This window comes from Mytilus galloprovincialis, chromosome 11 (assembly GCF_965363235.1).
Source record: "Mytilus galloprovincialis chromosome 11, xbMytGall1.hap1.1, whole genome shotgun sequence".
NCBI lineage: Eukaryota > Metazoa > Mollusca > Bivalvia > Mytilida > Mytilidae > Mytilus > Mytilus galloprovincialis.
Genome location: NC_134848.1, coordinates 65,821,281 through 65,845,596, shown reverse-complemented (window position 1 = coordinate 65,845,596; position 24,316 = coordinate 65,821,281). Strand labels below are relative to the sequence as shown.

Genomic DNA, 24,316 nt, shown 5'->3' with positions numbered 1-24,316 from the left:
AAATATTTGTATACAAAATGAATTTTATAAAGGTTTAAAACCCAACTCAATACAATAGACATAATTTCATCGATATATTCGGATCAATGCATGTAAACATTGTGTTGCATTCTTATTTTTAAATTAGTTAAAGTTTGAAAACTTTTCTTGTTGATTATTGATCACCGTAATTACACATTTTAATATTTTCGTTATCTTAGTATATTTGATTATATTAAATAATTACAATAGAGTTACTGGTCAAGTCTTTCAATTTATACTATTGAGAATTGCATCATCGCTATATTAGTTTGAACTTTAACATTTAAACAGATTAGATAAACTTTATATTTCAACATGATACAAAATTGACAGTCCAGATTTGCCAATTTCTATCGAAATGGTTTTGAAGATTAAGTGTTATAGTTTTATATCATCTGAGAAACTTAGAATATCATTAAGCTATACGAAACTACAGATTATCCATGTTTAGATTCAGGGTATGTGTCTCCTGCTGTGTATACATCAATAATCGGTGATATTATTCAACCTACTCATGAAGATGCTCGTAAAAAACTTATTTTACATCGACTTCAGTCAGTAGTTAAATTTTCTCACTATGATCGTGCCTTAGCATTCTCACAAGGAGATTGATGAAAATGCGATAAAAGTGGTTTATTTTGTTCCAAATACTTTACACCAAGACAAGACGCGGGTTTTTCTCCGATTTTCTAACTCTGTCGTCCCCAACCCCCACCATCTGTTCGCCATCACAACCTCACCCTTATTTTTCAAGTGTGTTTACTCTTTGCTCTTATAAGATCTTGCCTTATATTTCAGATATTTTATTTTTATTTTCTCTATGCATATAAAATTTAAGATAATTAATCATTTCAATAATACGATTTTGATTTAAAACAACTATATGCACAGGATTTTTGTTTATATCAGCTTCGATTTTAAAGATAACCCGGCTTGGATACAAAATACACAAATATCGACACCATTACAAACCCATTTCCATTTTGATATTCTTGTTATTACAACCGTCAACAAAAACCTGAGGAAATTGCATAAAATCCATAATAGCCAAAAATCTATAACAAACTGCCAAGTTACAAAATAAGTTTAAAAAAAAGAAAAACATAATCGTTTATTTTTTATAAACTGTTTAAGCATGTAAAATGCAATGATACGTTAAAACCACCTTATTATATGAATATAACTTTAAATGTTTTGAAGTATATTAAAAAGGAAATATGCATATGGTTTTTTTTTCCGAAACCCAATGTTTTTTGTTTTTTTTCTTCTAAAAAAATAATTGTTTCATCAGAAAGTACTGACAGAGCTTAAAATGTATTGAATTTTTAACAAATGTGATTGCATACCTAATTTAATGGCAAACGGTAATTTGCCAAAATAACAGGAAGCATAAGTAAAAGAGCTTGCACTACAAACATTTATGTTCAGTTTTCAGTTAATTTTGGACATGCTGAATAAATAAAGACAACAGTAGTATACCTCTGTTCGAAGTCATTAATAGAATAAGAAAATACAATTGCGGGTTAAAAACTTCAAACAAGGAAACCACATACATCAATTATAAGTGGAAATCAACGGAACTACAGTGAACTGCTACAAATACAAACACCAACATGCATAGAAACAGAGAATTATTAGATAACAACTGCAATATTCAAGACTTGATATAGGATAAGCTGAGAAGAGGACGCATATTTAATTCCAATCTGCGACATCTTGTTCTGAACTATTGGTCATACGGTGATTTTAAACAAACTGTATATTTATTTAAATGTCTTTGAATCACACGATTTACAAGAATAATTTTATAGATACTTGGCAGTTTGACAACCCAAATGTTGATCATTGAGAATCTGCATTTCTCTTTACTTGAGTAAGTGATAGAAAGTTCAGCTGTTATGTATCATCTTCACTCTTGATAATTCTTTGATTTATCGACAGACAATATATGATTAATTGTTGGTTGCATAACGTCCAACAGCAACGGGCAATATGAGAAAGACTGTTTTATCTCGTATAATTAGCAGATAATATATAGTTAGTTCTTCAGCAACGGTATCGATCCAGTGCTACAAGGATATGCAAGTTAAATTTAATAGATTTTGTTATAATTTTCAAAACTAAAACATTCTAAGCTATAGCATTTTCATCAGACTACACACGTTCTGATTATCTATTTAAAAAAGTAAAGAAAAACCAACCATACCGAAAAGATGCTTATAAATATAAGATAAAACAAAATACGTTGTTCATTTTTCCACAACAACTAGCTCTATATGATATGTCTACTTGAGATTAAACGTCCAATAATTTATAATAAATACAAAAATGGGAATGTTTGCAGTACTACTTGACAGGCTATTTAGATTTATTAAATATTCATGAAAACTAGAATTGTTAGGTGTCCTCACAAAACTTATATATCCCGGTTAAATCAATACTTCTTAATTCCCCATGCACGAAGATTTAATTGTCCGCAATTATCAGAACGTCATTTTAGGTATTGTATCATTTAAACTTTTAAATTGCATTGTAACGGTAAACAAGTTATTCATTGTTCATTAATACATATTGATAGTAATATTGTTCCATAGGCAATCATACCACAATTCCTTTATATGTTTGTATTGTATTTGCTTCGTTGAAATGGAAGGTAATAAGTAGTAATTATATAATTACTTACATATTGGTCTCTAAGATTATTCCAGATATCGGAAATTCATGTAGGTTTTTAATATCAATAAGAAGGATCTCAGTTTGTAAAATTTCTAACTCAGCAAACTGTGACAATTGAGTTTAGTAAAAATATTTGCCAACTGGTAATTTGTTCTCTTTATGAAAAATAAAAACTATTTCCGAAATAAATGCTTATAAATATGAGATACAACAATATACGTTGTACAAATTAAATATCAATGACCTCTATCAATATTTGAATTCTCACTTAATTCAATTCTGAACTTTCCATTTCTAAGTAGCAACATTCCAGCAGCACCTGCATACGGGGTATATATATCCCAATTGATACGATATTCCCATGCTTGCATTTCCTATCACGATTTTCTTGATAGAGGGTTGTTGCTCACAAGAAATCTATTAAACCAAGATTTCAAAATGGTGAAGTTGAAATCATCCCTTCGTAAATTTTACGGACGCCATCACGAGTTGGTTGACCGTTATTGAATAACCGTTTCACAAATGATATCGGATATGTTCCTTACGTCTTAATTACAATCCCCTTCCCTTTCATGAATGTGACCTACCGAATTAGACTATTTACCGGATTTGTTATCACGTTAGCAACACGACGGGTGCCACATGTGGAACAGGATCTACTTACCCTTCCGGAGCACCTGAGATCACCCCTAGTTTTTGGTGGGGTTCGTGTTGTTTATTCTTAAGTTTTCTATGTTGTGTCTATTGTTTGTCTGTTTGTCTTTTTCATTTTTAGCCATGGCGTTGTCAGTTTATTTTCGATTTATGAGTTTGACTGTCCCTGCGAAACGCGCGTCTGACGTATATACAAAATTTAGTCCTGGTATCTATGATGAGTTTATTTGGTATCTTTCGTCCCTCTTTTAATTCAAATATTATATAATTATAACTGGAGTGCTTCTCGAAAGGATATTTAAATTTATCAAATATTAATAATCATCAATTGTAGCAAATTTTAGTATAGAGTCCTTAAGGAACACAAATATTAAAGATAAATCAATACTTCTAAATGCCAATGCATTTATTTACAATATTTAAGTTATTGCATTATTAATACTTATACACTGAATATTGTTACTGCGAATGTGTGTATGCTGTTCATTGGTAAATGTGTAAAGTCTATTGTCTCTTTGACAATCAGCCCATGTCACCTTATTTCTATATTATGGAGATTGAGGTTAATAAGTTGTTAAAGATTAATGACTAGATTCATTACTTATAAATTGATGTCTTAGAATATTGCCACTGTCGGAAATGGATGAGCGTTTCTTACATCGATTAGACGATAATTGAATGCAATGGCATTAACTCAACGAGCTGTTAAATTATAACGTATACCTATGACAATTAAGATTAAGTTTAAAAGTTTAAAAAAACATAATAGGTAATTTGTTCTTTCATGTATTACGCTAGATAAGGTTGCATAAGAAAGTGTAGCGAAATATGGCAAAAGTACATTGTATTTCAAATAGAGGAATAAAACACGAATTGTCAGATCAACTTTTAAGAAGAATTCGTGAAACTACCTCTGATGCCGCAGATCATATCTTAGCAACAATTAAGAATGATTCTAAATGTATGGACTTTCAATTCAATAGACACACAACGTCTACCAACAATATATTTGATTATCTAAATGGAGGAAAACTACACATGCCAGAAGACATATGTCCACAGAAATTCAATGAAGAACTTGAATTTTGGGGAATACCAGAAACTGAATTAGAATCGTGTTGTTTCACTAGATATGTTTCGTACTTTGACAACCTACAAGTTTTATCTGTTTTAGAGGACGGGGAATGTAAAAGAAATACTATGTTTGAAATAGTAGCGACGATGGCCGGCGGTAACGGATGGAGGTCTGTACAAGCGAGAGCGTGGTCTGTAATGGAATATCCAACTTCATCTTTTTTAGCCAAGGTATTATTAATATATGTTGAAATAGTATAATGGTGCACGAAGATACCATTCGTTTCCATTTCCTGATATGGTGAATCAAGATATGATCATACCATATCTTAGTTTGATGTATACTAAATAAAATTCTACAAACAATTTTCTCGAGAATTCTAAAATTACCAGACATGCAGAAACAAAATACCAACTGTTTTTAACTTAGGATGATATTAACGTCGACGAAGATTCGTTAGGCTAGTGGTCTTTTTCTATTTTCACCGCGGCAAATATTCGAGAGATAGATAAAAGATTTAAAACAGTGTCCGTGAACGTTAATTCAATTATGTTTGTTTACCACGTGTTTTAAATTATCAGGGATTTATTTTCATTTCCTTCTTGTTTTCGGTGGTTTCCTTTCGAATACTTCATTGAATATTTCCAGGAATAAAACAAAAAATGTAACATTTGTTTAAAAGCAGATAATAAATTATGAGAAAAAAACAGGAAACTCTTTTAAAAGTATCTTAATCAACTGCTATACTTCAGGTTGCAGTCTTGTAATTGATTGCTCCATAGTTTTACATCCAAACAGCTGATCTTTGAAAATAAAAATATAAAAAAAACGCTACAAAGAAAACAAATTTCATGTTCATATTATGTATGTCAATGTATGTACTAATGTGAAATTGTGATGTAATCGAAAAATAAGTGGGTCATGCCATGAAGAATAAAAAGTTAAGTAACCCTGCCGTTTTGGGTTTTTTTTCTTCTTTCTGTTTGCTGTTTTCACTAGGCCGCACCACTTCCAGTATACATGATATCCTTCCACTTTCCTGGATTGATATCCCCAAAAAGATATTTTTATCACTCTAAATATATGTTTCAATTCAGCATAAACCTATAATCAAACAGAAAAAAATGAGTCCAGAACAAAAATCAGAAAAATGGACTTTTTCGTTTCCCTCCATGTTTTGACATGCACCGGAAACTTATGTTGTTATACAAGACTGGTACCTTCAGTTTATAGTTTAAATTTAGAGCCTACAGATAAGATAATGTACCCTCAACTATCATATCTCTAGAGTTGATATATCATTGTATCAACCCCATTAACTGTATAATAAATTATGCTCCTGTACTTGCTTTTGTGTTAGATGAAGCAATTGTTACTTAACAGTTATAACGAAAAATGGGCAGCGATAGATAGTCAAGCGTCAATTCAAAATACATGTTTCATTTTAAGAATGTTCGCTTGTCATGTTTTGCAATTTATGTCAGATTTTCGGAAACCTCTGGCTTAATTCATTCGAAATTTGCCCATTGACCCCCATTTTTCTTTTTATAAATCTTTTACATGACTGTATGAGTATAAGACATCTATAAAAGTCTTGTATTTTTTAAACTTGTTACAGATAAATTTATGAAATATCAAGAAAGAACATTTTCCCGCCAAAATTTCAATGGCTAATATCCCCTATCAATATCAATACTAGTGTTATCAAAAGTTTGTTATTTTGAAACTGAGTAGAAAACCTCTTGAAAGCACATCATAAATCCCGTTTGATATAAGTTGCTAGTTTACCAATACTGAAACTCTGTACTTCTGATTAGTGCAATAGAGATATTCACGACACAGTTGTGTTTTTTTTCGGGAAAGTAAAACAAATTCTGGTGAAGTTAGATAAACAATTTCAGCTATTGATCATGTAGAAATCTCCCCCTGACAGGTATTATTAAATATGGAATTAGGAATAAAAATATCGAAAACCTCGGTTCTCTGATTTATCAATAAAATGAGATACGCATTTGTCCATCTATTTGAATACTTATGAAATAAAAAGTGGATTTATGATTGCAAATGAAAAAACTCTCATCTCGAGACCATTTGGCTAACGTAAACAACTAGAGGTAACCGTAAGTCCTTCACAAATGACCAATACTGCAAGGTTAGCTGTCTAAAGCCCTCGACAAGATAAATGTAAAATGATTCTGAAAGGAAAGTAACAGTCTTATTGATATATAAATCAATAACTAAAAAAACAGACTGTATGGACCAAAACCAACAACCGATGAATAATACTTCAGAGCCAATATCAGGTTATAAAAAAGTCATTGTATCAAAGACTAAAAGGTCAATAAGTTCACGTCCAACATCCATATTTGATCTTAAACTTAAATTAAATACATGAATGAACATTGAATTAATTTGGTTGAACGTGTCTTGAACCCCATTAACTAACTCTCGGGAGATCGACTGTAATCATTATGTGTGTCTTAAATGCTTGAAATCATCATTTCTGACAAGCCGTTAATGGAGAGTATGATATAAAAGACCAAACCATGTTTTTGCTATCTATTAATCCAATGAAAAATCCATCATTTTCTGCTAAAGGAAACGCCTGTGATAAGTCAGGAATTTGACATTTGACATTTGTTTGATCTCGTTGAGCCTTTGGTTTTTGGCATTTGAGTCCAGTATATTTTTGTTATTTTACTTTCTGTTAATTAACTGTTATCATTATATGGGATCTACATGTTTGTAACAATCTTTTCTATATAGCAGCTAAGTGATCAAGTCTGTAGTAAAGAAAGATTTTATAATTCTTGTCGATTGATTATAGTTGGCTTCAGTTCATAAAAAAATACTTTAGGAAAATTACAAACTAAAATAACAGTTATTTCATTAAGTATGTCCTGGAAATTGACACATCAGAAATAGATTGTTAACGAGCTTTGAAAAACCAATATATATTTGGAAAGAAAAACATGTTCGTCTTGCAGCAATCCCCAACTATACACATCTTTAAAAAGCATATGAAACGAGCGAGAGCGGTAAACTTTTTCTTGCTGACACTTTGGTTTTTTTACTCACTTTCTGACTTTTTGATTTTTTATTTATCTCGAACATACAAATATCCGACCCTCTTTATTTGGGGGGTATCATACCGAAAATAAATAAATGTGTCCTACTTATGACTATAACAAAATCTGGTATTCACACATTTTTTGGTTAATTTTGTTTTTCGCCATTTCAAAGTTGATTTAACTAAGGGTTAATGCCCGAAGAATATTTTGTTTAATAATAGGACAAAAAATTGTAGTCGCCCTATGTCCCCCTTGGAACGAAGTGGATTAAGTCAAGTAAGTCAGGACAACATACTACATTGTTTCCATAGAAATGGTAAAGATAACACTATCAATACAAAACTACTTCTGTTTGACACATTACATTTTAATGACTCAAACATTACACATATAGGATGCATTATTTGATATTATAGAATGACTTTCAAGTAACCGTGATTGTTTAAGAGATCTAACGAGAGCAATTATGACGGACAATATGGATTAGTTTCAAATTACTTTTTGTACAATAAGCAGAAAAAATTACCATAAGACCCAGTTAGTAATACACATCGATTAATATATCATTGGAATTGTTAAAACGCACTGTAATCCATTTTTATCCATCGACCTTTATTCCACTATATCAATCTAACATAGGACTCAAATGCTATATATACTAATATATAAAATCAGATGTCCCAAAATTTCTGAACTATAGACCTGACGGATCTGATTTTTTATATTGTTGCTTATTATATTCATTTTAATACAATTCTTTCCCGTTGTAAAGTTCTTCATTCGGTAAGAGTGAAGATGGCAATTCAATTTCCCAATCACGATGAAATGACCTATGTTTACATGGTTGCTGATTGGCTAAAGACTAGTGGAAAATTTATATGCATGACGAGTACAAATAATCAATAAATATAAGAGGTAGGTCTTAGATCTTTTTCTCCACGACGCATACTATATTTTGTTTCCAAAAATTGAAATTTATATCTATCAATCAATTCATATTCGATGAATATTACCATGTTTCTAATGTATGACTATCAGTTACTAGTATGCTGTTTTGAATATTCTGATTTAATTGAGTTGTTGTACACAATCCTTCAAGGGGCACTAGCTACGAGATATATGAAAAACCTAATATATTTGTTTTTAGGCTCAATCAGTAATGAAATACAAATAGTGAAATAATAATTCCTTTTTAGTAGCCAATAAGGTTCAATTTTGTCAAAATAAGCAAAAAAAAACATTGATTATTAATTATTCACTTGCAATAGCTCAACCTCATTGAATACGTATTCATGTGAAATTTAATTTAACCCCTTAGCTTGAGATGGATAACACGTGAATTGTATGTGTAAAGTTATTTAAAGGAAGATAATGTCAACATTGAAAATGAAACAAAGGTAAATCATTTGATTGACTGATTCGATCTACAAATAAACATCTGTGTGCCTTGTTCATTGTTTGATTTAGACTTTTAATAGTTTGGATAAATGTTTTACATTGTTATAAATCAAATATGAGAATTTGATTAGAATCGGTGAACATGAATTTGACAGCTAGCGCCCCTTTAAGTAAGTGAACGCATGGTCATTTTACACTTTTTTTCTTGCTGTACCAATCAAGCTCGCTTTATTTATTGAAACTAATATACTTTTCGTAATGAATTTATGAAATATCCAATTTCAAAATCCGAGTCAATCATGAGCAGTTTATTAACATATCGATAACTTAAAAGGGATGTTTGATTCTCGCATAAGTAAAGTTTGGCGACTATAAAATTGAAAATGGACATGGGGAATATGACAAAGAGACAACAATCCGATCAAAGTACAGACAGCAGCCGATCACCTCCGATGTTTTTTTCAATGCAGTAAGATAATCCCGTATCTGGAGGCGGGACTCAACTGGCCCCTGAATAAACATGTGTACTAGTTCAGTGAAAATGGACGTCTTCTTAAACTCTAAAATATATAAATGAATTAAATTTTAAAAAAACATGCAAGACTAACAAAAACCAGAGGCTCCTAACTTGGGACAGACGTAAAAATGCGGTGAATTTAAATATATGTTTGAGATATCACTCTCCTCTACCTCTAGCTTATGTAAAAATATTTTTTAAACAATCTATTTTAGTTTCTAACTGTTGATCACAGTCATATGCAGTAGTGTATAATAACCAAGTTTTCTTTATTTTATTTTTTATTTAGGTGTTTTTATATATCAGCAATGCAATGGTTCTACTGTCTTTGTTTCTACTGGTCAGCAGTACACATCCATTATTTAGAAGAAAATTAACAAAAGATGAATGGTTTGATTACTTTACATCAGAGGAGGAGGAACTGTTCGATGATTACTGGTTTAATGATACATATCATGACGCATCAGTGGTACTACCACGACATGTTTACGTTGAAATCGATGCTTTTTGGTATCTCAAAATGATAACATTGGCGTACTTTACGATTGAAATTATTTGCAAGCTTATAGTGTTTCCTTTGCCGTGGAGAGAGTTTATCACATTTTTAAACTTCATAGACATTTTGGCCTTGTTTGTCATGTATACATCAGTCATTGTAGATCAAGTGAATCCTAAAGAGGTATATAAGGATTCATAACAATTTAAAAAAGCACTAGTTTGTAGTTGTCCGCTATAGGTGTCATAACCGGGCATCTTTTGAGATAGATTTAAATAATTGTTTGCAGAAAACATCGTGACAGGCGTCTTAAAATGGTAGACAATAATAGTAAAATCTTGAGTTGATACAATAGCTTGTCAAATGTGGATAATATAAAAGAGAGCGTATCCTTACTAACATTGAAAATGTTTTCATACCTTTATTATATCCTACGTTGAAAACACAATTAAATTGTATGTGTGATACAATTTTTCAAATTGTTCTGATCGTCCATTCATGATGATATTGATATACAGGGGAGTCATGGTTACAACATATACAAGGCTATTTTAATCATTTAATTGTAAAAATTCATGTCACATGAATCAATCTAGTTGATGAGTATTATGAAGTATATAATATGACACACTAATTCAACCAACATTTGATTATAGCTATGTCTAGAATTGATACGGATGACACATTGGAAAATACATACCTTATTGCGCAGTTGTTATTCAACTATAGATACACGGGCAGTGTGCTTTACATTGCTTAGATCAATAAGCTTCAGAAATGTGAACGCCGAACCTACACTGTTTTAAACACCGTCGCTTTTTTCTGCTTCTGACATTTGTTTATATTTTTATTATTGTAGTATTTGTCCATTTGTCTCCACTCTTTAATTGATTTTCAGGTTGCCATACTAAGAACTTGTATCAGTAACTACTTATGATACATATTATGTCATTTGTTTGGAGATTGTCATGTAAACAAATTCTTACACTCATTTGTTAAGACGTTTCCCTTTAGATCAGTGTTAAAATCAAGACGACCAAACATCCAAAAAGATTCTGTCATTACATGTTTATGCGACATCATGTTGATAACAAAAATTGAAAATTATATTAGCCGACTGACCTCATATTTTGTTTTTCTTCAAGGTGATAACTCATACGCATTAACTGCAAAACATGTATTTGTATCTTCAATTAAAGAGTTTTAATTTAGTACATGGAATACATACATGTGTTTGCAGTGTTTCTTTTTGTTTTGTTTCAAAGAGTTAATTGTACGATTTTTTAACATAACAAGTTTCTGTGAGCAGTTTGTCCTATTTTTAAGTAGTAAATTTTAATTTCATATACACTACTTTATTTGCAAGTCTATTACATTTAATTCGGAAGAACAATATAATTAAAAAACATAAAACTATAACGTTGATTTTGGTGTTTCATGAGTTATCAGTGTTATTCAACTTTGAATCATAAATAATATAATAAAATAATATTGTCTAATGTGTAATTCTCAAAATCGGTGTGTTCTGTTTCCATGGAAACTGGTAGTTTGATTTGAGGAAAATGATACATAAGTAACTGTTTTCTATACTTTGTTTCAATATTTAGGTGTAATACAAGTTAAAAAGACACAATCAAATGAATTGTGCTATAAATACATGAAAATTATTAAGCTTTTTGTAAGAAAAAAAATGCATAAAAAAAATGAGACAAAAACATTTTTTTTCTGAAAAATCTAAAGGAGGCTACAAACGATTATTTTTTATATGTTATAGACAAAGGTCCAATGAACAAATGTAAACGAACAGGTTATCCATAGGACCCTGTTCTTGGACGAAAATAGAATTTGAAAAACGTAATTTCCACTCCTTTTAAGAAAATGAAAAACTGCAACAATTGGTTGCCATGGAAACAAGAGTTGCCATAGTTGCAACTTCTGTTTATCAACTTTATTTTTTAGAACAAATGTGGAACTATGATAACATATATTTGTTTTATCGAAATTAATTAGCAATTTATAAAAAAAAAACTGTGATGAAAAACAGATTTGGTTTTAGGTTTTAGGACTGAAATTAAATGGTTGTTATGCTGCCATCGTAATCATAGCAACAAAATGTACAACACATATGTAACTGTTATATTTTTTGAGTTTCCTATCAAAATAGAACATAAGAAGCCCAAAAAAGGCAACGTGACAACTATCACTGTATCACCCTCTGCATAATTCTTAGGTGGAGCCATACTAAAATAAAAAAAAAATGAACAAATCACTTTGTCTAATAATATAGCGTCACCCTGACCTCTGTTACACGTAACACATGCTTTATATCATGAAACGTTTTTAATATATGCAGTTTGTAAAAAAAAAAGTATGAATTAAACAATTGTTCACTTATTTATTTTTTCAACAAACTCGACATCTTGTTAAACTTTTGTACATCCCTAAATATTAATTAATGTTTACTTCTAATGATCGCCCGATGGCTTCCTTTGGTTGAAAAGTCGTCTTACCCTTCCAGAGCCGACGTTGATATTCGTTATGTTACCTGTTAAATTCTGGTATATATATAATTCACTTTACTAAGAGTATATTATCTTGTTAATAGAATTTATAATACCGATAATGTGTAACAAAGACACAAACCAAAGAACATACCACATTCCAAGGCCCCAATTCGGCCTTCGATGAAGCGAGAATATCTCGCATTCACAGTGCAGGCCGGTTTAGACAGTCCAAAAACACTATTGTATAATATAAGGAAGGCGCTACCAATACTAAGGCTTTTTTTACCTCAGTCATATATTACCTTAGCTGGATTTGGCAAAACGTTTAGGAATTTTGGTCCTCAATGCTATTCAACTTCGTACTTTATTTGGCCGTTTTAACTTTTTTGGATTCGAGCGTCACTGATGAGTCTTTTGTAGACGAAACGCGCGTCTGGCGTATATACAAAATTAAGTCCTGATATCATAATGAGTTTATTTAAATGCCAGCTTTATACCAAAACAATGTACTATATATTGATTGGTTGTTGGTTGCTTAACGTCTAGTGGCAAATATTTCATGTATGTTCAGTACGAATGTCCTAGGCTACATTAACATATAGTTTTTTTATCTAAAATAAGTTCAGATGGAAAATGTTAAGGGAACGATAATTGAACTTCAAAAGACAGGAGGGGGTATGGTATTTTTCTTTATTATAAAAAAAATTATTCTCAATTCCCAAATTGATGAAAAAAATCTCTTCGGGCAGATCTAGAGGACAAAAAAAAATATTTTGAATCCAGATCTCCACCAAAAACGATTTACTCTTTCAGATATGCAAAATAAATTTAACTTTTAAAAGTCCTATATTTATCTAAAAACCTTTAAAACTTAAGTCTGTACACAGTAGTTTTTTAGGTAAAAATACGGCCGTATTTGCCAATTTGTTATGATGAACCTTAATACTAGTGCTAAATTTTGAGTAAATAATTTTAATTGATAGCGCTGAAGGGCCTCGGTGAAAAAAAAAAACTGACTCGAACAAAACAAATTCGTATTCCTGATCATCTTCAGTTTGTGGGTTCTAGATCAATTTTATGTACTAATTCAGAGTCGGTTTTAAGCCATTACTCTTATATATATATATTTTTTGTTAGCTTACTTTTCAAGTTTTTATATGACAGCAAAATAAAATTGAGAATGGAAATGGGAAATACAAGCATGTCAAAAATTTGCTTTCGAGTAATGCTTAATCATGTCGTAGTTGTTTTCAAGAAGAAACATTAGGTTTCCAGACAAAAACTTTATCATAAGTGAATGGATCACTCTGACATTGTACTAGAAAGTTCAATACACAAAAGGAAGATTAGAATTGATTTTTGGGTTATGGTAAAACATTTTTGGGGGTGTTTTTTTTTTTACCAAATATTGGGTTTTTCTTTAAAAATTTACCATATTTACATTGATTCTTACTCATCTAGTATATATAGATGCAACAAATACTGATTGACAGGAGATGCACACAAAATAAGGTGGTTTAATTACTTTATCTGTAATTTGTGTTTTTTTCCTACAATGTGTACTCCTTGATAATGTTGACGTCAGTATCATGATAAAGAAAATATATTTGGTAAGTAATTTCACAATTGACATGCGCCAAAAAAGGATTTCTTTCCATTTAATTCCCAAAATTGCACAGAAACATAATAGTTACTACATTTTGGTGAATAAAACACTTCTAATTATTTGAAACTTTCAGTAATAAAAATTTAGTTTAGCCTTTTTGAATGTTTCACTGATTGTGTGAAAATTTTAACAGAAAATATACAAAACACTTGATTATCTGCAGAATTATTGATAACTTTCCTCACTATATACGTATTCACAAGGACATATAACTAACATATCGTCAATGCTATTCTGATCTGAGTTTTTATTCATACATATACTGGCATGGCTTGTGCTGTTCCAAGTTGTCTTCTGTTTCTGTTTATTACTATAAAGTGTTACAATTCTTATTTAGACGCAACACATAAATAGTGACCAAAAAGGTACCGCTTTCACATGAGAGAAGGTAGAAAAAAAATTAAATGTACACATTTTCAAAATTGAAATGTTTGGGTTCACCTGATACCTGTTTTCAAATTAGTCCATATTGAAGTTTGAAGGGTCCTAAATTAAAATATGTTTGATTTCCACTGACATATAAAAATGGTGTTTTTTATAGGCTACATAAACATCTGTGGTCGTATCAGGCTGTGCGTGGCAAATGAAGCATTTTATTGCCTTTAGGTTTGTACTTTTTTTTTCGTCATGAAAATAAATTTGTAGTTGTGAAGTTGCTAACATGACAATGCATGAGAGTACCCAAATTGCACCTATATTGTCAGTTTTTTCACCAATTTTTTTTTTTTTTTTATGAACCAGAAAAAAAATCCATTCTGTGCTTATTTTGTAGACTATCCTTGTTTACAATATAGTTACACCAATTTAATTTTGAGTCCATGTAGAGTCATAGAAAAATGGGTTTGAACTGTAATTAATTCTGAAATGAGGTCAGTACCCAAATTCCATACATCATTACATGTTTAATTTCAAATCCTTAAAACTGGAATATAAACAGATGTGTTTTTTATTTCTTCAAATATTTCGATCAATTTGACATTTCCATGCTTCAACTACTATTGTTTTTAAGAAACGGATGCTGGTAACAAATTTAATTTGCCTCATTTAAAAATACGATAATTAGATAACTTCACATGGTGAAAGAAAACTTGTAAGATTTCTGCAGCTTTTTGTTGTTGAATAGGTGCAATTTGGTTACTGAGTGCAATTTTGGTACTGTGGTGTTATATAACTATAAGTGTGTATTGCTCAGGTTGAAATGTAAACCTGATGTAGTGATGAAGTAGTAGGTATAGTGAAAATGTTTTGAACAGGTTTAAACTGACGCATAAAATATACAGGCGACTGCTGCAGCTTGAATTTTTAAGGATGTAGCCCACATACTTCCAAGTAACATGCTCTGTATATACCTATCAAAGTCATGGTATAATCATGGGTTATCACATTAACTCTATCTTCCCATAAAATTCAATTTTGGACAATATGGGAGCATACAATATATAGAGTCTGTACTTAAATGAACTACTCAGAATCAAGTCTCCTTTTATGATTAAACTTAGAGAGAGAAAACAAAACAGTTTCCATCTCCTGGGACTGTATAAGGTAGATATCTGATATGTGACATAATCAGTGAAAAGATTTGTTGAGAGTTTGCCAAATGAAGTACAAAATTAGAAGATTGTGAATTATTTGAATATTTTTTTTTTTTAACTTTTGTTATGTTTTGAATTAGTCTGTGGACTACATTTATAACCATGATCTCATTCAACAGTATAACCAACGTCATTATCACTGTTCAGTGATATGGGGAATTATGTGGCAGAAGACCATAAGTAGTCATGGTAAACCAGTGCAACAGAGTTTACCTCGCATGCCGCATGGATATTATAAAAAAAAAATCCGAAATGTATTGCTTGCAGAGGTTTTTTCTGTGTGCCCATGGCTGGACGGAACTTTTTACGCTAAATATGTTATCATTAATTACGATTTTGTGACTTTTAAATGAAGTACCTGTGATTATTTAGGAAAATTGTTTGACTTCACTGATCATGGAAAAATGAGGCAGACGAAACATGGCGTCATATGTTGTTGTCCAAACTTCGGTAATTTCCGTGGTACAATAAAATTTAAATAAACTACACAAGTTGATAAAATTTCTGAATTCTTGTTTTTGTAAACCATAAAAATTCATGTCGTATTTAACATCGAAAATATTCCGATCTGTCCCGTTTTTTTCAAGTTCTCGTTGAAACGTTAAATTCGGCCGCCATTAAAAAAAAATCGTACCAGATTTAACGAGAGTGACGAAACTTTTCAGATGGGTCGTATAGAGAGAGTTATCGTTCTTTGTTCAAAAACGATGCTTCAACCATAAGTGCCATTTAGCTGGTATACTAGTTCGGTGAATTACATCCCTTAACATTCGTAACTAAGAAACATATAAAAGATCCAAAATTATAAAAAAAAAACCACAAGACTATCAACAGCTGCGGGTACCCGTCTTGTCACTAACACACGAATGGTTTGTTAAATCGCCCCCCTTTACTTATGTCTCTAGCGAATGAAGAATAAACAAACACAGAGCAATATACACTCTACAAAGTAAAATCATAAAGATACTCATTTCTGAGGACAATTTAAAACGAAAAGTCCCTTATCCAATGGCAAAACCAAAAGTTCAAACACATCAAACAAATGGATAACAACTGTTATACTCCTAACTTGGTACACGCATTGTTTTATGTATAAAAGATGGATTAAGATATGCACTGTGAAACTCGATTCAAAAGAAGTCCGAGTCTGATGTCAAGAGATCCTACAGAATAAAAAACTTTACAAAATGACAATTCTGAACATAAATTGTCAACGGACATTAGGAAGTAACTGAGAAGCCAGACTGTAATGCAACTGCTCAAAATACTATGTCTTCATCATATGAAAGTCAAGTTCGATATCTGCAGTTTGGAGTTTCTTAATGCCTTGAATTAGATGATAGACATTAGATATTTTGTTTAAAAAGTGTCTCCTCTGTATAAAAGGAGTAATACGACCAGTGTCACGTAATGATCTACAACAGAGTCATCAGTGTTGTCCGATTTAAGTTAAAAAGGTAAAAGAAATTGAATTTAAAAAGAATCGGGGACCAAATTCGAAAGGCTTTTGGTAAATACGGAGAATATAACGTTACCTCTTCCAGGGGTAGAACACTTCAGTAATTCTAAACATTGTTTTGTACTTTGTTGATTTAAAATCAAGACCACACCAAAGACATTATTGTCAACACAGAAGAGTCTTGATTTTATGTAGCCTTCGATTTGGTCAGTTTGGTCTTCTTGTGAATGGCAGTAAAACCTTCGCCATAGTGGTGCGTCCGTATTGCTGTTCGGGATTGTTTAGGACGCCGCCACGCCTTCAGAATAAGGTAGTTAAATGCGATACCTCTTATAAAATGATGCCAAGCTCCCTGCACGTTAAAACATTATCTTAGGTGTATTATTTCGGCCTGTTTGAAGGCTAAATTTCTACCGTATCCTATATATCATAATTTTTGAAAGACAGTCCAAATATCTACGTTCTTGTCTATATTCGGGACGCAAATTATCATAGAACCTACATTTTATAGTTAGTATCTATTTTTCTCTCGTCTAGAACTTGTATGCAACATTTTCTACTGGACGTCAATCAACCAACAATAAATCAATCTTCAAAACGTACTCTGTTGTGACCTTAAATGTTGCCGAAGGCTCTTATTTTATTTTGTCTTTTTATGTTTTAAAAATGAGAAAAGTCTGTAAATCTTTGTTTTAATTCAGCTTAGAGCTGTCGCTGTATCTCATCTGCATCATAAAGCAACCAATCAGAATATATTTGGGATATGTGATTATTTCAAGACGGCGAGTATAGGTAGCACGGTAGTATTTAAATTCTGGAGTTTAGGTTTCTCTTGTGTGTACCCTATTAAAGTCAATGTATCTGAACAGTGTGATTGGACAAAAAATGCAGTATCAACAGAACACAATTTCCCAAACTGAGGGATCAATCAGTTGTAGAAAAATATTTTACATACAGGTGAAAATGAATTTTTGAGATTTTTTTATTTTTGTATTTACTGCATGATAAAAGACCTTAAATCACTTGTGGTCTTAGGTTTTTAAAAATAGCAAAAAAAGTAAACGGTCATGATACATATTCAAATGCCTTTCTGATTAGTATTATGAAAGTACTTCAGTTAAATGTGTATGTAGAATTTTTGGCAGTGTTATAAAGTGGTGAAAATCCTCAAAAATCCCTTTTCAACTGATTTTATTGTTCATTCTTGTGTTGTATGTTTCGTCACTGTTCATCACTCGTCCCAGGTTTTAGAAAGGGGTATATGGACATATTATGTAGCAGTCATTAATCAGGAGCCTGTAATTCAATGCACAATGTGTTTGTGGTATGTTGCTGTATCATATTTGTTTTTTGTTCATTGTATTATACTTAAGCATGTCTTTCATTGTCTCGTTTAAATTGTTTTACATTAATTCGTTATTTCAGGGCTTGTTATAGCCGACCTAGTGTTTAGATGTGTTTTTTCATTGTTAAGGCCGTACAATGACCTATAGTTATGAACTTCTATGTCATCTGGTATATTATCTGTTTATTGTTATATAATCAATAGAAAGGTAAAATAATAAAGTAAAGCTATATTTGTGTTGCAGTTCATTTTTATTTAAACAATATCGTATATGAAAGCTTTTCCTTGATCGTTGCAAACAAGCAATCTATTGTTTTCTTTGTCGTACGATATAGCTCGAGGGCTACTTAATCCAGAATCCCTGTTCTGAACTTCTCTGCAGTTTAGACCATCAGATGATATAACTATGATATTTTCAGAATTCCCACCGACAACGAATATATTTCCATCTTTATCTATGACTATACCACGTGGTTGCTTTAATATTTTTGTGTCTTCGAATGACCACATGACATTTCCTTCAACATCACAGCATTCAATGCTTGTCTCAGTTTTTGTATAATAAAGATAGTCTTGATAAAAAGCGATGTACGAGTATGTTACACAACGATAAGGAAGAATATAATGAATATTGCTTGAATCATCTTCAATATTTAAGCTTATGATTCCTTGCGGTTGTGAACAACAGTAAAGTATTCCATCGTGATATGAAATGCCATTTATTTTACTATCTTTCATGTTCATATGAATTGTTTTGATATTCAAATTTTCCAAATTTAATATGTGAAGCTTTTTATTACGGGTGCTGATCGCTATTGTGTTCCCGTCCTTTGAAGCTTTTTCTATATCAAATATTGAAATACCTTTTTCAGGTAGATTTACTGTCCTGATCAGCCCATTTTCACAAATCGACAGAATTCGATCAAAGCAATCCTGAGCGTTGTACTCAGCTATCAATATATTATTGTTGGGCATGATGGTACAGCCACATATACGGTTATAACAATTTATTTGTTTGAATTCAATAGTTCTATGTAATTGAAGAGAAACGCTATCATACGTTTTCGGGGTTACTGTTAATTGCTGTGCTTGTATCGACTCGCTATCAATGATATCCATATTATTTGAAGTTGTTGAAATCGAAAATGAACCAAGCGATTTTATGTCTTCAAATCTTTTTGTAGCACTTCGACCATCAAACGTAATTGATTTATTGTCTATTTTTCGGAATGCACAGAGAGATAGCTTTGCAAATCCAACGGATGTTTCTATTTCCTTAACACCTAAAAATATCTGCTTGGTAGTAGCATTATCTTTCATAATATTTATGTTTTTCGATAAAATTGTTACTTCGTCTTCGATTTTTATCAATGCTTTAATGGAATTATCAGTGTTACTTATTTCAGTATCAACGATTTGGGACAGTTCTTTCAACGACACTTTTTCAATGCTTTCTAAGCGGTCAATGAGCATTCTACGAGTTGTACTGATTTTATCTTTAATTGCTTTTTCTTGCTCAAAAACATTTTTTTTGTACTTATCTCTGTCTTTCCTTACTAGTTGTATAGATTCTATTACATCACGCACGCTCTGTTGTATTTTGGATAATCTTGATGTTTGATCCACAGTTTTTAATGCATCCTCTATGAGTGAAATATTTATACAATTTTTGTGATCTAATAAAACACATTGTCTGCAACAACTCTGGTTATGTGTTGGACAGAAAGAATCAAACTGCTCGTCGTGTTCTATACAGACGTGTTTTATAGAACGAATATAGTCTGGGATTTGCCTGAATTCGTCTATTGATACGGTATTATGCCGTTTAGATAATCTGGAAACACCATGAGGTCTGCTACAATCCGAACACATATAGTCTTGACATTCATAACACCATATTTCTGCTTTCCTTGTTATGTCGTTCTGTTCACAGAGCGTACAAAACTCGTCTGAAGAAGTTGCCATTGCTGTATCTGATATATAAATTTAAATTAAGATGAAGTTTTGATTTCAATATGGTGTAAACAAATTAAATTAAAAGACTATTTCTGAATAAGTTGATACAAAACATTATGATTTTAAATTCACATGAGTAAATTTGACTTTGTTTTTTATTGTGTTATTTACAAAATGCATCTAGATGTTAACATATTAGTAGCAATTCACCATCATATAATGTTGGGATAAACATTTCGAAACTACATTTGACCACAACGACCTCGATTTGCGTTTCATAGTTTGGAGTAAGCCTGAAGAATAATTGTCAAAACAATGTTAAGTTCAATAAATCATATTTTAAAAAATTCTGAATGGTGACAATACCGACAATTAGAGAATAACTCGTCATTCAACAAGTTAACTTTAATTCTAAAAAAAACCTAACGATTAACGGCTGTTTATTTTTCTAAACAAAGTCAGTAGTCTAATTGGTACGAATTTTGCACTTCTTATGGTCGACTTGCGTTTTGTTCTCATATTCAGCACGATTCGTACAAAAAATTATCAGACATAGAAAAACACTTGAAATGAATGAAATACGCATTGCCAGAAACATATACCCTGTCTACGCACCTGGTATCGTGCGATTCATAATTTATCTGATGTTTTTTAATGCGAACTTGTAAATAGAACACAATCTGTAGAACAACAGGTGTAGACTGTCCAAAGAAACAAATTTAACAGACAGACGTCTTATACGAGAAACTTTATATCGATATTAATTCCATACAAACCAACAACATCAAGGTTGAAAGTAATTTCTTAATTTTGCTTCAAAATGTTTTGTACATTTCAGATTTGAATTCAAATCAGTATGGAAATCGATTGATTTGTGTTTGTCTATTATAAATAAACAATGACAACATCTGATGTGTAAGCAGATTTGCAAAACATTATTTTTCAAATCTAGTTTTGATAATACGCCTTCAGAGCTATACAAATGTATTGACCTTTTATGAGTGTTATTGGAAGTGGAAAGGGTGTCTTGTACTTTAAAGTCTGTCGTTAAGGTTCTGATAGATTATCTCTTAAACGAGAACTCAGTTTTTTATGAATGATTTCGATGATGCTGGTTACCAATTTTTAATTCGACGAGACACGGTGCAACATCTCTTTTCAATGTCGAAAAGACACCGTGCAAATGAGCCATATAATATATCATTTATAAGTATAATACTTTAAAGTGATCTTTCTTTTCATCCATCAAGTCATGTCAATGTACAAAGGTAAAGTTTTTCACCATTAATAGATAATTTCTCATTGAACAACAACGACTTTATGTGTTTACATTTTATTATTAGTAGATCAAAAAGAATAAGAATACCTTCGACTAAATTTCTAAAGTTATATTGATCAAAACTATCGCTGTGTAACGGTACGGTTAAAAAAAAATATAATGAACTTTATAACATCGTTGAATTTTTACTTTAGTACTGTGTATTCAGTTTTTTCACGTAATTAGTATTTTGTAAAAATTGAAAGAACACGAATGTGTCATTAGTACACGAATGTGTCTCTAGTACACGGATGCCCCATCCGCACTATCATTTTCAACGTTCAGTAATTACTTTCCGTTAGTGACATGTTTTAATGAACGTAAATTAAATTACAGACAAAGATAGCTATCTGCAACTAAAAAAGCATTTTTAATGAATTAATATCAGCTAAAAAAGTAATCTTTTGGTTTTTTCAAACGTAAATGACAAGCCATAAGTCATAATTAGTAGGATAAAACTTATTTTAAGTACACGACATACACAACTGTCATTCTATATTTGTCTGTCAAAAGTAAGAAGCCTGGATGTAAGTGATTGTCGTTGGTTGAAGTCTATTTTTATTGTTTTTCGTTTAACAGTTTTGTTTTAAATTAGTTAGTTTTCTTAATTAAATTGTTTCATATTTTTCGTACCTTTTATAGCCGACTATACGGCTTGTTTTTTTTTTCATCGTTGAAGGCGACTGTCTATAATTGAGTATACATATCTACTTTGTTTAACATTTTGGTAGTTAATTGTCTCACTGGCAATCATACCTCATTTCATTGTTTGTATATATCATTGAATAATTTAATTTTGGATGTAACGCGTCTTCTGATTGGCTGACGTTATTTTGTTATCACCCCATAGACATAATTAAGTCATGTGACCGTGACGTCATCAACGTTTTTTCATGTTTTTTTTTACGGTTTGAAATGGAATTTAGAATTAAATAATAAGAAATGATTGTAATATTTTTTCTGTCTATTCGAAATAACATAACAAATGTGGTACACACTGTTAAATAACCCGCTACGCGTTTCTTCATAGACAGAAAAAATATTACAGTCATTCCTTAAATAGTCATCTAGTCTGTAAGGTTGCAGTTATGGTGCAAAGGCATGACCTTCCAAGGAAACAAAAAATTGAAGAATAAAATTCATCAGTTAATGATGTTTATAGCACACTGTGCAAATTGTTTACACGCTGTAAAACTAAAATTTCATTACCTTAAGTATAAGTTTCTCTTCCATCAAACATTGTATCAGTAGAATATGGCAATAATTAGGTTATCACCATCATATGACCACTATAGTATTATAACTTACAAAAAGAAGACGTCACTTGTTTACATTATGTTGATATCTATCACTAAGAACCAAATATTTTTTTTTCTGACATTGTAAAAGCTTATTGATAAAAATCGTTGAATGTGACCATATTTTAATACAGTGTATAATACCGTTTAATATATTATAATAGAATATATATGCCATCAAGTGTGTTTATTCTTACATGATGTGCACATTTATTTGATTTTAAAAGACGAAAGAAAATTATGCAATTGAAATAAAATTGATCGATAAAACTAATATTCTTTTTAAAACTTCAAAATTCATAACTTGAATGAGTTTTCTAACCATTATACAAATATGATTCGGTTCATGTTTGTAAGGTTCAAACATAAATAAACTAACCATAGATAGCAGGACTAAATTTTGTATATACGCCAGAAGCGTGGTTCGTCTAAAAAAGACTCATCAGTGACGCTCGAATCCAAAATAGTTAAAAAGGCCAAATAAAGTACGAAGTTGAAGAGCATTGAGGACCAAAATTCCTAAGAGTTTTGCCAAATACAGCTAAGGTAATCTATGCCTGATGTAGAAAATCCTTAGTATTACAAAAATGCAAAATTTTGAAAACAGTAATTTTATAAATATATAACCATATCAATGATAATTCATGTCAGCACAAAAGTGCTGACTACTTGGCTGGTAATACCCGCGGGGAAATAAATCTCCATCAACAGTGGCATCGACCAAGTGGTCGTAAATAAACTCATTATACATACCAGGACTAAATTTTGTATATACGACAGACGCGCGTTTCGTCTACAAAAGACTCATCAGTGACGCTCGAATCCAAAATAAGTTAAAAAATGCCAAATAACGTACTTAAATGCGACAATGTGTCTTAAAAAGATGTTTTAGATATTTTACATAGTTGATGTGTGTCAATTAAACATTATAAAAGGCAAGCATAAAACAAAAATTGCTTTTTAACCAATATTAAATTGAATAAGTTCTGAGTACATTGATGTTTATCAGAAGGAAATGGATCTTTTTATATAAACTATATTAGTATAAAGCAAAGGAAGCTCAGGTCTCACGGTCATAAAACTTTCGAGCATGATGTTTGTACTCAGACTAGAACATCAACCAATCAAATTGCTGGATTTCATGTTTCAAGCATTATTTGTGTGCTCAGAGCACTGAGCAAAGTTTCATGACTTCAAGGCGAGGTGTACTAAACATTTACATGTATGTAGTTCTAAGACATCTACAACAAAAAATGTTATCGATTGGTCA

General features: G+C 31.2%; 2 protein-coding genes across 2 annotated transcripts; one reads left to right on the top strand and one right to left on the bottom strand.

Annotated features, from left to right (window-relative positions):
- Positions 1-4,179: 4,179 nt before the first annotated feature.
- LOC143050868 (potassium voltage-gated channel protein Shaw-like) lies at positions 4,180-10,845 on the top strand. Its single transcript, XM_076223973.1, has 3 exons — positions 4,180-4,656; positions 9,702-9,881; positions 10,807-10,845. The coding sequence occupies exons 1-3, from the start codon at positions 4,180-4,182 to the stop codon at positions 10,843-10,845; spliced, it is 696 nt and encodes a 231-aa protein (XP_076080088.1).
- A 7,884-nt stretch (positions 10,846-18,729) lies between these two features.
- LOC143050867 (uncharacterized) lies at positions 18,730-20,439 on the bottom strand. The gene has a single exon (XM_076223972.1). It carries the CDS (start codon positions 20,437-20,439, stop codon positions 18,730-18,732), a length of 1,710 nt encoding a protein of 569 aa, XP_076080087.1.
- Between the last annotated feature and the right edge of the window lie 3,877 nt (positions 20,440-24,316).

What these genes read in the sequence shown, in the direction of transcription:
- LOC143050868 (XM_076223973.1), top strand. Translation starts at nt 4,180, where the DNA reads ATGGCAAAAGTACATTGTATTTCAAATAGAGGAATAAAACACGAATTG. An exon ending in CTTCATCTTTTTTAGCCAAG is followed by an intron (nt 4,657 to 9,701) that starts GTATTATTAATA and finishes TTTTTTATTTAG; the next exon opens with GTGTTTTTATATATCAGCAA. An exon ending in CATATCATGACGCATCAGTG is followed by an intron (nt 9,882 to 10,806) that starts GTACTACCACGA and finishes ATTGATTTTCAG; the next exon opens with GTTGCCATACTAAGAACTTG.
- LOC143050867 (XM_076223972.1), bottom strand. Translation starts at nt 20,439, where the DNA reads ATGGCAACTTCTTCAGACGAGTTTTGTACGCTCTGTGAACAGAACGAC.